Source organism: Drosophila yakuba, chromosome 3R, assembly GCF_016746365.2.
Source record: "Drosophila yakuba strain Tai18E2 chromosome 3R, Prin_Dyak_Tai18E2_2.1, whole genome shotgun sequence".
In the NCBI taxonomy this organism is placed as follows: Eukaryota; Metazoa; Arthropoda; class Insecta; order Diptera; family Drosophilidae; genus Drosophila; species Drosophila yakuba.
The window spans coordinates 3,226,367-3,241,542 of record NC_052530.2 but is presented as its reverse complement, the minus strand read 5'-3'; the positions used below and the strand labels follow the sequence as shown (position 1 = coordinate 3,241,542).

Genomic DNA, 15,176 nt, shown 5'->3' with positions numbered 1-15,176 from the left:
CATTTAAGAAAATGAAGTATTTAAATGAGTCCTTTTGACAAACCAGGAGAAATGTGGGAATTTGGCTATTACGACATGACGATATGTCTACCCACAGTCGGTGTACTGGTATCTAATTCCGGCTTGAACTGCGGTCTGCATTTTCCCGGCCAACTGGCAATTTTCCCGCTCGGCTGTCTCCGTCAGCGCTTGCGTTTGCGCTGGTCGCCGAAAAGCATTAATGGATCCCACAACCTTTATTATAATTATTAAGCAGCAGCTGCTTAGCGCTTAGCCTCTTGCTAGCCCTCTCGTTTCTCTCTGTTGCTCTTTCCCGCCGCAAACATTTGGTCCTCTCTTTCTAGTTGCTTGAGCTTAGCTTGCGATTTTGGGGGGGGAGTGGGGTGGTCGTCGACGAGGTGAGTGGCAGGGGCCTGCGAGTTCTACGTCGTGTGTTTTCGAGTCCACAGCTTGCCCAAGCTCTCATGTAAATCGTAGCGTAATTTTTTCTATAAAACACGCCGGTCTCAACAATTTAGCATTCAGTACGATCCGTTGACGGTTACTAAAACAACACCTGACTTCGACAGCTCGAGAACGTTAAAAAGCCTTCGACTGCTTTAAAAAAATAGCAAATCAGTGCCAAAACAAATAATTGCGAATCCAATTGAACTCACTTTTGAATTGTGTAAGTTTAACGTTGCCTGGTTAGTTTTGATCAATCCTCTATATCTCGGAAACGCGAAATCATCCTTAAATCCAAATTGGGTAAACCAATTAGAAAATCCATTTAGGATTTAGAGAACAGCTTACAAGTATAGTGCCAGTATCCATAAATAAAAGCGATAAAATATAAGCAGTCTAATACAAATCAAATTAATTTGAATACATTTTTTTTAAGTTTTTAAGTAAACGTTTGATTTTAATTCAGAGTATTTCATGGACGAGAAAAATAATGCTAGTCTCTACGATACACATTTTTTTTCCTTTGGTTATTATATCGTCCCCGTCTTTATTATGAATAATACTATTCATATAGGATACAATTTATTCAAGGAAACCAGACCCAGCAATCAAAACTGTTTTTATTAGAGCAAATGGACCCACTATATTGTATTAATGGCCTTTACCAAATGCATTCCAGTTCAATACCTAAAGTACATACTTCCTTGCATTATTTATAACCCTACGCTCAATCACAAAGACCATTAAGCCCCAATCAAAATCAATTACAGTCTTGACGACAAAACAGGTAGCAAATGACAGTAATTGAGCAGTCTGGAGATCCTCCCATTCATTAGACTAAGTCGCAGCTGCGTAGTGCCTACAATCAACCACTTCAGATGATAATAGATATGGGTGGTGGATCATTTTTGAGGGTGGACCTGGTGGTTAATGAACCCCTGCTGACGAACTTTGACGTCAATAAAATGTATTTATCAGCTTAATAGTAAACATTTCTTACAGAAATCAATTGAAACTTAAGGAGCAAAATGCAGGTTCAACTCTTCGTAGCCCCCCTCTTGATATGTTTTGTAGCATGCATCTCAGCTGGCAATATGCGTAAGTAAAGACGGCCTTTTACTTGTACTTCCAGTAATAGTAATACTTATCAAACTTGTTCCCTAGCCGACTACATCCAGGTGTGCCATCGCAACGAACCCGAACTGTCCAAGTGCCTGAAGAGCAGTGTTCACAACTTGCGACCCTATCTGGCCAAGGGCATTAAGGAATTGAACGTGCCACCGCTAGAACCCCTCTACATTGGAGATCTTAGCATTCTAGATGGCTCCGCTGGACTCACGGTGAAGGCCAAAAAGCTGAACATCCTGGGCGCCTCCAACTTTGAAATAACCAAGCTGCGGGCTTCCACCCAAAACCGCCGCTTTGATTTTGAGTTGATTCTCCCTCATCTCCATGGAGATGGTCTCTACGAGATCAACGGCAACATTCTGGCACTGCCGATTAAGGGCAATGGACCATTCACTGGAAACTTCACCAACTTTGTGGCTTATGTGCGTGTCCAATACGACATTAAGAACGTTAATGATCTGGAATACCTGCATGTCAAGGAATTCGCCTTAAAAATCCGCACTGGCAAGGGAAACATAAAGCTGGAGAACCTCTTCAACGGAGATAAAGTTCTGGGCGATGTCATTAATGACACGATCAACCAAAACTTCGAGCTCTTCACCAACGACTTGATTGCACCGATTGCCCGCGCTCTGGAGGCCAAATTTCTGGTCATCACGACCAAAATCCTAGAGAACTTCACCTACAGCGAGCTTTTCCCCGTTTAATACTGTAGCCAAGAGCAACTGTAATTATCGTAAATTTAAGCTTGTGATACACTCGTTTTGTTTTAATTAGTCCTTAAATATTCAATAAACTTTAGAAATTGACGCTGACAGATTTGACATTGAATGGATCAAAGAAAACCATCCACTAGCGAAGATACATGAGAGAGTGTCTCGAGTATCAGATACCCGTTTCTCGACAAAAAGGAACGCAGCCAAACGGTTGTGGCGGTTTTTAAAAGTCCCGTGCACAAGCCGCCCAAAATTTTGACGATTTTGAAGAACTTTTTGATTATTTATTTGTATCCGTATGACGCGCACTCAATCGCCCAATAATCACAGAGCCCGAGAAATTTTATCTAGGTAGTATGTATTTGTTCGGCCAAAATCTCCAATGCTTTAAAATAGTTTAGTTTATTAAGATTTTGGGCCTTTACATGATTGGTCAAGGCGTTCATTTGAATTGTTGGGAACTAATATTTAATTGGTTTTACTTATATTAAAACTAATCTCATGAAATTCACCTAATTTTATTTTCGCCAAGTCACTCAATTTTATTTGCAAAGTAACCACGCTTGTCTTCAGTTTGAATTCAAATTGGTTTACTTCGATCCGTTTTTGCTATTTGCCGTCGCAATGGTCTGGCAACCCCTGACTCTTATTTTCGCTCGAGTGCTCGCTAGATGGCAGCTCTAGGCGATGGTATCGAGCAGGCATCGATTTCTGCTCCACCTCTACACAATAGTATCGGAAAAACATCGATTTTTGTTCCAGCTCTATACCACTGCTGCCCGAGTTTGTCCTCAATTAAAAATAAATTACAAAATTTCATTGTTTCCGTTTGCTAAACGCAGCGCATCTCCAAGGCTTCCGAGTTCCCAACCAACACAACACGAGTGGTAGTATCGTTGTGAAACATGTCAACACCCGCACGCAGACGTCTTATGAGAGATTTTAAAAGGTGAGAAGAAACTAAGGAGTGGAAGTGATTCGAAAATAAGCAAAGCGGAGCTGGGCAAAAGCAAAGGAGAGCAGGAAAACGAGAAGCGAAGCGCAAAGTACACACAATAGTCGCATTTTGCAGATTTGTGTTTTGCTGTGCCAAAAAATGTTGGAGAAAAGAAACCTAGGGGCTGCCCAATACATATAAGCAAACACTCGGGCATACATTTGAGCTCCACGTCTGTATGTAGTGGAAAAGTTTGCGCAGCCAAAATAAGTACGTGTGCACGTTCCCGTGCTCTTGTGTGTGTGTGTGTGAGTGGTTGATTATTTTTGCTGCTTTGCTCTTGCGAAAAAAACAATTCGCTTGTCTTTGACACTTGACTTTGATCTGTGTGTGTGCGGTACGAAGAAAAGCAACGAAAGAAAGGGGAAAATCGGAAAACCAAACAAAATTCTTCTTCCGCCGCTTGCCGAAATTGCGTCGCAACGAAGCATTAAAACAACAATTGTCGTTTTTGTATCCGCCTGAATAGGCAGCTGCATCCAACGCGCTAGCCCCCTTTCGCCCGCACTTAACCTTGTTGACTCACGCGAAAGAGACGAAGCACTCCTATTGGAATTTCATTCGACTTCGAAATTTTCATCATCTCCGAAACGTTGGCACGACAGTGCAGATTGCAGTTGGGGAATACGAAACCAAATGTCAAGGCTGTTTGCGTGGGCGCGGGGTCCTGCCCTACGCTTGACGGGGAAGTACCACCACGAAAAGGCAAAAGCAACTGCACAGAAGCATATCTAACATACACAGTGAAAAACAAGAGAGAACGCTCTAGCCGTTAATCAGCTAGTGGAAGTGCGAAGTAGAAATTTCACAATTTTTTGACACATATATATAACTTAGATATAACTTGGCAATCAAAATAAAAAAATAACAGCTCCTGATCAAGAAAATATATATATATAGGGTTGGAACCATTTCCCTTTACCCTTTTATACACTTTTCAACTTAATGCAAATCGAAACTGACACAATTTTAAGTTTAGTTTTTGAAGGAAGTTAGGCACAAATTTCATTAGAAATTTCCCATTTGTAATATGTTAGTTTTTGAAGAGATTTAATTCTTTAATTTAATTCTTTGATTTAATTTCTAACGAAATTTATCATGTGTAATTTATTTTTATTATTTTATCATGTTATTGCTTAAAATTGACCTTTTAAGTTCATGCATATCTAAATTTGCTTAAGACTTGGATATTGCACATCTCATTTCCATGTGCACTTTCGCCTTTCTTTGCTTGTTTAATCGATGATTTTCTTTTCCCCGAGTATCGATTTAAGCCGATTTAAAGGGCGCGGTTAAATGGGTTACTCCGCCCGCTTGTTGACCTAAATCGCAGACAATTCCGTTAAGTCAAGTCTTAGATTTGTTTTTTTTAAGCAAATATCTAGACGTTGTCTCTATTGCGCAATGTGTAAACAAATATATGGTGTTCACTGAACCTTTTTATTATCAAACAAGAGAGAACGCTATAGTCGAGTTCCCCGACTATCTGATACCCGTTACTCAGCTAGTGTAAGTGCAGTTTTTGGCGGTTTGTGGGCGTTAGAGTGGGCGTGGCAAAAAATTGTTTGGCAAATCGATAGAAATTTACAAGACTAATACAAAAATGAAAAAATATCAAAAAATTGTTCAAAAGTGTGGGCGTGGCAGCTTTGGGCGGTTTGTGGCCGTTAGAGTGGGCGTGGCAAAAAGTTTTTTTGCAAATCGATAGAAATTTACAAGACCAATACAAAAATGAAAAAATATTAAAACATTTTTCAAAAGTGTGGGCGTAGCAGTTTTGGGCGGTTTATGGGCGTTAGAGTGGGCGTGGCAGCATGATTCGACAAACTTGCGCTGCGTCTATGTCCCTGGAGTCTGTATTCCTAATCTCAACTTTTTAGCTTTTGTAGTTCCTGAGATCTCGACGTTCATACGGACGGACAGACGGACGGACAGACGGACATGGCCAAATCGACTCGGCTATTGATCCTGATCAAGAATATATATACTTTATATGGTCGGAAACGCTTCCTTCTGCCTGTTACATACTTTTCAACGAATCTAGTATACCCTTTTACTCTACGAGTAACGGGTATAACTAGAACGACTTACGAGCTGCGATAAAAGTGACGATAGTCTAACTATTGTGCCGACTAAAGACCATTACAATATAATCAGAAAAAAATGAATATTATAATTACATTGCTGTAAAGAAAATGATTATTTCATTTGAGGTAGAAATTTTTATTTTCGCCTCAAGTGGAATTTATATTCTGGCAAAACAAGTTTTGCTTTTCTTACATTTGCAAACTCTTATTTATTTACAAAAGCATACCAACACAAGAAAGAACGCTCTAGTCGAGTTCCCCGACTATCTGATACCCATTACTCAGCTAGTGGAAGTGCGGGAGAGAGTTTTCAACACTGACAGTTTTTGGCGGTTTGTGGGCGTTAGAGTGGGCGTGGCAACATGAATCGACAAACTTGCGCTGCTTCTATGTCTTGGGAGTCTCTATGCTTCATCTCAACTTTCTAGCTTTAGTAGTTCCTGAGATCTCGAAGTTCATATGGACAGACAGACGGACGGACAGACGGACATGGCCAGATCGACTCGGCTATTGATCCTGATCAAGAATATATATACTTTATATGGTCGGAAACGCTTCCTTCTGCCTGTTACATACTTTTCAACGAATCTAGTATACCCTTTTACTCTACGAGTAACGGGTATAAATATTCCCCTTTTAAATGTATTACTTATCTGCAGACTTCAGGAAGATCCACCCACGGGTGTCTCGGGCGCGCCAACAGATAATAATATTATGATATGGAATGCTGTGATTTTTGGTCCACACGATACACCTTTCGAGGACGGAACCTTTAAGTTAACCATAGAATTTACGGAAGAGTATCCAAACAAACCGCCAACAGTTCGATTTGTATCGAAAGTATTTCATCCCAATGTGTACGCAGATGGTGGAATATGCTTGGACATATTGCAGAACCGCTGGAGTCCCACATACGATGTGTCAGCCATATTAACATCCATACAGGTTAGTTGCACTTCACTTCTGGAGCCAGTAGTCAAATCTCAATCTTGGTTTGTTTTTCATTCCTAGTCACTGCTAAGCGATCCCAATCCCAACTCACCGGCTAACTCCACCGCCGCCCAGCTTTATAAAGAAAATCGGCGCGAGTACGAGAAGCGTGTGAAAGCCTGCGTGGAGCAGAGTTTTATCGATTAGCCATGCGCCCACTCTTGGTACAGCAGCAGCATCAGAAGCAGGAACCACAACACGAGCAGCAGCAAATTTGAAAGCGGCCGCAGCTTAAAGCATCAGCAAACTACAGTAACAGAAATATGCAATACCATAAAGAAGTTTAAATTAAATAATAACAAAAATATTTATGATAATTGTAATGCTATGAAATTGTAACCCCGCCAACGGCACGGCACTGCAGCACATATACGCCCTGCGCACATCATTCGCAAGCCAGAAATACTGGGAAGTTTTGAGTTAAATTTGTTTGGCCAATAGTTCTACCTTGTCCCTAGCTTGATAACCCGATTCCGAAATTCGACGCAGTTCACTTAAGAAATCAGCAAGTCCTTTATGGCTGCATCCGATAGTACCGCCTGCAGCCAGAAATAAGACTCTCATAAGCTAACAACTCAAATGTTATAATTTAAATAGCAGCGGCAATAATAATTAATAATAATAAAAAAGATTATAAAAACCATTTCAAGCAATTTCAAAGTCAAATAGTTTCATTTTAGATACGCGCAAATCCTGTCCTATAAGCCTAAACAGAAATTAAAATATCTAGTAGTTCGTGTCTCAGCAAACAGCAACAGAAAATTTAAATTTAGACTTTGCTTGATACCTAGTAGACAATGTCCAGTGGCTACAAATTGTGAAATCACTATAAATTGAGAATTAAATGTTAGTTGTAAGCAATGTAAAGCAAACCTCACCGGGATGGGAACGGAAATAACTATGTATGTATACCTATCTAGCATCCAGAGACCAATGCGCTATGTGTTTTGCACTATTGTTTCGGTGGCGTACCCATGCATTACATTTACCCTGATTTGGCCTGTTATGATGGCCCAGGAAGAGATGAGCGGAATCTTTTTTCAGTGTATAGTTGGATGAAAACACCTCACAACTGCCATTTGCCACGCTATGTACTCTTTAGGTTCCACAGTGTCTTGGCTGCGGCAATTGATTTAGTTAGTTCTTAAGCGTTTACAATCCACTCTTAATCTTGTTTTCTGTTGAATGCGAATTGCTGTTCCGTTTGCTGTGAACCCTTCACTTTTTGGCACTTTGTGTTGGATGGATTTCGGAGATGATGATGCTCTGAGCATCATGTTAATCTTATTGATGATAAACGTACCATATATACATATATATACCGTATCATATGGTTTTATTAACTATGAACCAACTAAAGCAGAGGAAGCCAGTAAACCCAATATAACTCACAGTAATAGTAAATCAAAGGATGAGGACTAGCATCCATTCATACAATGTGGAATTTCAAATTACCTTACTGTAATTAACATTATTTATAAAGATTAAGATTTCAAATATTAATAAATGAAAGTAACACGAATACACCTTGTCTAACCAAATTTTAAGGGTAATCTATTATACTCCTTACCACATCTGGAGTTAGAGCGGGTATGGTTGCTACAAATGTTAGTTCAATTGTAATTAGGACGAAAGTGTCAGTGATGATAAAAAATTTCAACCATAGTGTGCTCATGAATTCGTTTTAACTTAAAGATAATGCTAGAGAGAACGCTAGGGTCGAGTTCGTCGAATATCCGGGAACCGTCACTCTGGTAGTATAATTGCAAATCAAAAACAATTAAAACATTTCTTAAAAGTAAAGGCGTAAAAGTTGGGCTCGTATTGTGGCGTGTCCAACGTGGCTTTAGTATTTTGATATAAATTAGCAACAAACTAAAAATTTCAAAATTGGCGTGGAATTTATTGAGCGTGGATAAGTTCTACAACAAACTTGCGCTGCGTAGGTGTCACTAAAATCAGTGTGGTGAGATTGTTATTAACACCTTACATTTTTTTATTTTCCTCCGACTTCTGCATAAGAAATTGGAACCATGACTAAACATCTTCTCAAAGTATAAACTTTTTATAATAAAAAAAAACGTATTTAAACGAATACTCTGTAAAAATTAATGTTTATAACCACATTAAACTTAATAACAAATTTGATAACTGATTATTATTTTTGGTAAAAAAAAACATACATAGTTTAAAAATCAAAAAACAAAAAAAAACACAAATTAAAACAAGTGAGAACGCTGTAGTCGAAGGAGAAATTCCTACACTGACAGTTTTGGCGGTCTGTGGGCGTGACAAAAAGTTGTTCTGCAAATCGATCGAAATTTACAAGACTAAAACAAAAATTAATAAATATGGACGGTTCGTGGGCGTTAGAGTGGGCGTGGCAACATTAATCGACCAACTTGCGCTGCGTATATGGATGAGTCTGCATCCTGTTCCAGTTTGACTTGGCTACTGATCATTATCAAGAATATATATACTTTATATGGTCCGAAATGCGTTCTTCTGCCTGTTACATACTTTTCAACGAATCTAGAATACCCTTTTACTCTACGAGTAACGGGTATAAATACAGTTAAGAAAAGTACAGGAATCGCTTTTCCGACTCCAGTGTAATTCAGTCCAGGGGTGAGTTTTTGCTTATATTCAGCAAAATAATTCCCAACTTGTTTTAGGTTCGTCCTCATGGATACTCCCTTGCCTAGTTGAGCAAGGCATACTTACCTGGCGTAGAGGTTAACCGTGATCACGAAGGCGGTTCCTCCGGAGTGAGGCTTGGCCATTGCACCTCGGCTGAGTTGACCTCTGCGATTATTCCTAATGTGAATAACTCGTGCGTGTAATTTTTGGTAGCCGGGAATGGCGTTCGCGCCGTCCCGACAATGGTAAATAAATACGTACCTAATTAAAACCATCTAAAGGTTTTAAAAATGTGATATGGATTATTTATGATAATTTGTATTTATACCCGTTACAAGTAGAAGCAACTATAAAAGCTAGAAAGTTGAGATTAAGAGCATGCAGTTTTAAAATACATAGACGCAGACCATGTTACCACGCCCACTCTAACGCCTACAAACCACCCAAAACTGCCACGCCCACATTATTGAAAAATGTGTTAAATTTTTGTCATTTTCTTATTTGGTTTTTATATTTCTATATTTTATAGAAATTTTTATATTTCACGCCCGCTATAAAACCCAAAACTGCTAAGCCACAGTTTTATAATTTTTTCATTTTATTATTTGTCTTTCCAATTTCTATCGATATTATTTTTTCTTTTAATGCGCGAGTCTTACTAAGTATCGTACGGCTCGATTCGCGAGAGTATAGAAGCGATATAGAAAAGAGTACTGAAACGAGGAAAAGTATAAATATTAGTAAGAATTGATTGCTTTAAGTGCGGCAGAGAGTCGAGATTAGAAAATGAATAAAGTCTATTTTAGTCAGAACAAAATACTCTGTAGGGGTCATGCAACTCAAAGTTAGATCTACAATAAGTTAGTTTAAGTTATATAATTTATAAGTTTATATAAGTTAGTTTCTAAGTACAGTAGATTCCGGTTATAATGACTCCGCTAGCGTCAGTCCGATTATTGCGACGGAAACTCGATGGCTTGGTCGGTCCCCATACAAAATTTTATGAAAGGACCTCCGGTTTGTACGTCTCCGCTTTAAGCGAACCGGATATTGCGACGTTTCATATAAAAACAAGAGAGAACGCTTTAGTCGAGTTCCCCGACTATCTGATACCCGTTACTGAAAGTGAGAAGGAGAGTCTTCAACACTGACGGTTTGTGGGCGTTAGAGTGGGCGTGGCAAAACGCTTTTTGGCAAATCGATAAATATTACAAGACTAATACAAAAATGAAAAAATATCAAAACATTTCTTAAAAGTGTGGGCGTGGCAGCTCTGGGCGGTTTGTGGGCGTGGCAAAAACTTTTTGGGAAATCGATAGAAATTTAAAAGACGAACAAAAATGTGAAATGTTTTTGTCACGCTCCCTCTAACGCCCACAAACCTCCCAAAGCTGCCACGCACACGCCTTTGAAAAAGGTTTCATATTTTCTAATATCTTTATTAGTTTTGTAAATTTCTATAGATTTGTCAAGAAGCGCCAAAAACTATCAGTGTGGAAATTCCTCTTTTGCACTTCCACTAGCTGAGTAACGGGTATCAGATAGCCGGGGATCTCAACTATAGCGTTCTCTCTTGTTTTTATATTTATAGCTGTGCAGCCTTTAATGTTGACTATAAATATGTTTAAAACAAAAGTTACTCTACCGGCACGTTAAAAACAATTCTTTATAAAGTAACTTATAAAGAACATTTTAATGTTATAATCATATACATATGTAATTTGATGTTTATCTTTTCAAGAGGCTTTTATTTATTTATTTATTTATTTGTTTAAGGCTAACAAATTGCAGGTTATTTTTTTTTTTTGATATATGATACATTCAATTCTTATTTGAAGCAGTCTTCAAGTACGTTATAAAAATAATATATACTTTATATGGCCGGAAACGCTTCCTTCTGCCTGTTACATACTTTTCAACGAATCTTGTATACCCTTTTACTCTACAAGTATCGGGTATAAATACAGCAAAATAATGCCAACAAATTTAAGCATCAAACGACTCTGTTAGAAATGAATGTAAATATGTTTGACCGACGTCACAAAAATGTTTACAGCGTGCGTGTGCAGACCTCATGCTATATTCAATGAGATGTCCCGTTATATTTCTAGTTTTTTTCTGCTATTTTCTTATGAAAAACCATGTTATTTAAATAAATTTTTGATTAAAATTTTTGTTGGTCTGCGTTTCAAGAAACCATGCTGGCATGCTGATATAATTGACCTATAAAGGTGCTGCAAATAAGGAGTGATAACATTTTCAAAAAGCTTAGGGATAGACGACAATTTAGAGATTTCTCTGTAATTGCATGCATCCAATTTCCCTTTTTAATGGATACGGATCACAAAGGACTCCCTCCATATATTGGGAAACTGCGAAGATTTCGGAGATAAGGTAAAACTATTTAAGTAGAGGCTTGCACAGGGCTTCCACACAGAATCTAGGCACACAGCCAGAAATTCCGTCGGGGCCTGGGACAAAATAGTGAAATCGACTATAATACAGTGTAGGAGTAAGGGTGTTCGAAATGAGGTAACTTAAAATAAGTGTTAATGAAATTATAAAACTGTTTCGGATCCTGCGCGAACTGAAACTTACAACGGTCTAAATAGTTCGTAGGTAAATGAGAAATGTAAAAAAAATTATTTCCAAAGAATAGCAATATCATGTAAAGAAAATCCACACCATACTATCAATACATTGAAATATTTTGCAAATGGTTTAGTTACTGCGTTCTAAAACAAATATGTATGTACAGCGTAGGCGTCAATAGGATCTTATCTCTACATTACTATAAATTAGTAGTTGTAATAATAGTGCAAAACAGCTGGAAACATTTTTTTTTTGCATTTATATTTAAACCAATCTAATTATTGAATATAAATCGTTGCTTGATAATTTATATTTCTAGGAAAATTACGATTTAGTGTACATTTGCCATTTATTTACCAATGTCGGGACGGCGCGAACGCCATTCCCGGCTACCAAAAATTACACGCACGAGTTATTCACATTAGGAATAATCGCAGAGGTCAACTCAGCCGAGGTGCAATGGCCAAGCCTCACTCCGGAGGAACCGCCTTCGTGATCACGGTTAACCTCTACGCCAGGTAAGTATGCCTTGCTCAACTAGGCAAGGGAGTATCCATGAGGATGCGCCTAGAACTAATTGGGAATTATAATGGGACTACGCCTGTGAGAAATCAGGATGCGCTGTAGGGCCACAAGAAGTGTGATAGCGGGCAGCAGTGCTTTATTTCGTGCTGTGCGAAGTAATTACCTTTTTAAATATATTATTTTTATAACGTACCTGAACACTGCTTCAAATTAGAATTGAATGTATCATATATCAAAACAAGAGAGAACGCTATAGTCGAGTTCCCCGACTATCTGATACCCGTTACTCAGCTAGTGGATGTGCGAAGAAGAAATTTCAACACTGACAGTTTTTGGCGGGTTGTGGGCGTTAGAGTGGGCGTGGCAAAAAGTTTTTTGGAAAAGTGATAGAAATTTACAAGACTAATACAAAAATGAAAAAATATCAAAACATTTTTCAAAAGTGTGGGCGTGGCAGTTTTGGGCGGTTTGTGGGCGTTAGAGTGGGCGTGGCAACATGAATCGACAAACTTGCGCTGCTTCTATGCCTCTGGAGTCTGTATGCTTAATCTCAACTTTCTAGCTTTTGTAGTTCCTGAGATCTCAGCGTTCATACGGACAGACAGACGGACAGACGGACAGACGGACGGACGGACAGACGGACAGACGGACGGACAGACGGACATGGCCAAATCGACTCGGCTATTGATCCTGATCAAGAATATATATACTTTATATGGTCGAAAACGTTTCCTTCTGCCTGTTACATACTTTTCAACGAATCTAGTATACTCTTTTACTCTACGAGTAACGGGTATAAAAATAGCCTGCAATTTGTAATTACTTCCCCTTAATTACTTCCCTTAAACAAATAAATAAATAAATAAAAAACCTCTTGAAGAGATAAACATCAAATTTCATATGTATACGATTACATAGTTAACATTTAAATGTTCTTTATAAGTTGACTTTATATTTTAGATTCGTTGAATAGTATGTAACAGGCAGAAGGAAGCGTTTCCAACCATATAAAGTATATATATTCTTGATCAGGATCAACAGCCGAGTCGATATGGCCATGTCCGTCTGTCCGTCCGTATGAACGCTGAGATCTCAGGAACTACAAAAGCTAGAAAGTTGAGATTAAGCATGCAGACTCCAGAGACATAGACGCATATTGTTGACCCATGTTGCCACGAACACTCTAACGCCCAAAACCGCCTATCACTGCCAAGCAGTATTTTTATATTTTTTCATATCTTTATTCGTATTTTAAATTTCTATCGTTCGGCAGAAAAACTTTTTGCCACGCCCACAATGTATCGATTGCGCTTCCACTACCTGAGTAACAGGAATCTGATAGTCGGGAAACTCGACTACAGCTCGACTATCTTGGTTTGTTTCATTTATATTAAATTAACTGATCATACAACCCATTACGAATAAAAAAGACATTATTATATTGTTGATTGTAATGCACAAAAAGTCTGTTGTTTCGTGTGTATTAATTTTGAATTTTATTATAAGTAATGACTTAAGCTTATGATTATAAATTGTATAAGTTACTTTAGAAAATACTATTTTTTTATAAGGCCTTTTTAAAATTTTTTTTTTTGATTTTGGAATCAATTTTCTATTATACATTTCTCCACAAAATAACTTGCTTGAAAAATGTATACGACTGGTAACATTGTTTGGAAATCTAAAACACTTAAATCCAGCTATGAGCACAAATTGGTACAATTGCAGGAAAATATAAAATATTTGCTCAAAGAAACAAAAAACAAAACACACCGACAAAGACATTATATACACATTTACTATAAACCGGTCATAATAAAGTAGACATACAGAAAATGGAAATATGGGCTGTGGTGTATACGGTGTTTAAGATAGAATACTTGAAGGCGTGTTTATGCGTCTGATTTTTTGAGTGTCTCCTTTATGGAATTGCACAATTATGTGCGCGCCTATTCTGGAACACTGAGTTCTGTTAGTTGCCTAACACAGCATGGCTGTGTACGTTCTTGAAGTCCTGGGTTTGAGTCGTGCTGCGCAGTACCTCCAGCCACCTATGAAAACAAAATTATTAAGTTATTAATAAAAAGTTATTATTATATGCATTTAATAGCGAAAATGCGGAATAAGTACGTTTCATCAAGTTTCAAGAGTTTTAATTCCTTAAACATTTTGCGTACCTTCATGTAATTGTTTGAATTTGCGTTTGTTTTGATTTGAAAGAAAAATATTTTTTAGGAACTATGACTATGAATTAAAACAATTTTATTAAAACAAAATGTGGGGGAATGAACAACGCGAATGCTGCGTCGGAAAGCCTTCATTAAAACAACTCGTCGGACTAACATTAATTATAACCTATTTATACTATACATGTATACTATGTATGTATAAAAAAAAGGTATTTTAATTAATTAATATTGTTTACTTCAAATACCTTTTACTTTTAATTTCGTATATTTAAAATGGTTTCGGAATTTTAATATCTGCCCTTTCCTAGCATCTCAGCCGTCCTAGCCTTACCTGTTGTACGTGTGGGCACTCTCCGCGCGGAAGAAGTACACGTGGTTCTTAAAAGAAAGCTTGAATACGAACTCCCTCTGAACGGCATCTTGGTGGCCAGGAGGACCCACCGTGTAACCCAATAATGGCAGACTAGCCAGGGCGAACTCGTCCTGGTAGCTCTTGTAAAAGTACAGACAAAAGGACGTAAACACCACCCAGAGCTTCTGCCAGCCGGAGCTATTCTTGAACTTGCGCAGCAGATAGCCGGACAACTGGTGCTCGGCGGCTATCAGGTGATCGCCCAGTCCTACGGTGGCGCCACGATGCCAGCATACGTGCAGAGCGGTATTGCTTCGAGATGGTTGCGTCCGGTTTTGCTGCTGTTGTTGCAGCTGCAACTTTTGCTGCTGCGGAGTTAGCGGGCCGCCGCCGTTCACACTGCTGTTGAGGCTGCTGTTGTTGCCGTTGCTTAGACCGAACAGGTCCAGACCCTCCTCCGAGGAGCCTAAAAATAAATTGGAAAATACATTACTGGGTGCTTTGTAGGCGAAGTAC

The 15,176-nt window shown here is 38.5% G+C and overlaps 3 protein-coding genes and 2 non-coding genes across 7 annotated transcripts in view; 3 read left to right on the top strand and 2 right to left on the bottom strand.

Moving 5' to 3' along the window:
- The first annotated feature begins 511 nt into the window (after positions 1 to 511).
- LOC6535350 (protein takeout) lies at positions 512 to 2,387 on the top strand. The gene is made up of 3 exons (XM_002095966.4): positions 512 to 667; positions 1,447 to 1,542; positions 1,609 to 2,387. Exons 2-3 carry the CDS (start codon positions 1,473 to 1,475, stop codon positions 2,277 to 2,279), a joined length of 741 nt encoding a protein of 246 aa, XP_002096002.1. The 5' UTR covers positions 512 to 667; positions 1,447 to 1,472; the 3' UTR covers positions 2,280 to 2,387.
- Positions 2,388 to 3,027: 640 nt separating this feature from the next.
- On the top strand, positions 3,028 to 7,022 carry LOC6535349 (ubiquitin-conjugating enzyme E2-17 kDa). The gene is made up of 3 exons (XM_002095965.4): positions 3,028 to 3,237; positions 6,032 to 6,317; positions 6,384 to 7,022. The coding sequence occupies exons 1-3, from the start codon at positions 3,194 to 3,196 to the stop codon at positions 6,507 to 6,509; spliced, it is 456 nt and encodes a 151-aa protein (XP_002096001.1). The 5' UTR covers positions 3,028 to 3,193; the 3' UTR covers positions 6,510 to 7,022.
- Positions 7,023 to 9,078: 2,056 nt separating this feature from the next.
- LOC6535348 lies at positions 9,079 to 9,243 on the top strand. The gene has a single exon (XR_005561868.1). It is a non-coding gene; the product is annotated as a U1 spliceosomal RNA (small nuclear RNA).
- Positions 9,244 to 11,955: 2,712 nt separating this feature from the next.
- Positions 11,956 to 12,120, bottom strand: LOC6535344. Its single transcript, XR_005561857.1, has one exon. It is a non-coding gene; the product is annotated as a U1 spliceosomal RNA (small nuclear RNA).
- A 1,779-nt stretch (positions 12,121 to 13,899) lies between these two features.
- LOC6535340 (FERM, ARHGEF and pleckstrin domain-containing protein 2) overlaps positions 13,900 to 15,176 on the bottom strand; it is a 28,053-nt gene continuing 26,776 nt past the window's right edge. For 2 of the 3 annotated variants that reach the window (XM_039376594.1, XM_039376595.1), the window contains 2 exons: positions 14,640 to 15,126; positions 13,900 to 14,170 (listed from right to left, as the gene is read on the bottom strand). In XM_039376594.1, coding sequence (XP_039232528.1) covers positions 14,092 to 14,170; positions 14,640 to 15,126 — 566 coding nt within the window. In that variant the 3' untranslated portion in view covers positions 13,900 to 14,091. Of the gene's footprint in view, positions 14,171 to 14,639; positions 15,127 to 15,176 lie in introns of those variants that run through there. The other variant, XM_039376596.2, reaches the window with a different exon arrangement.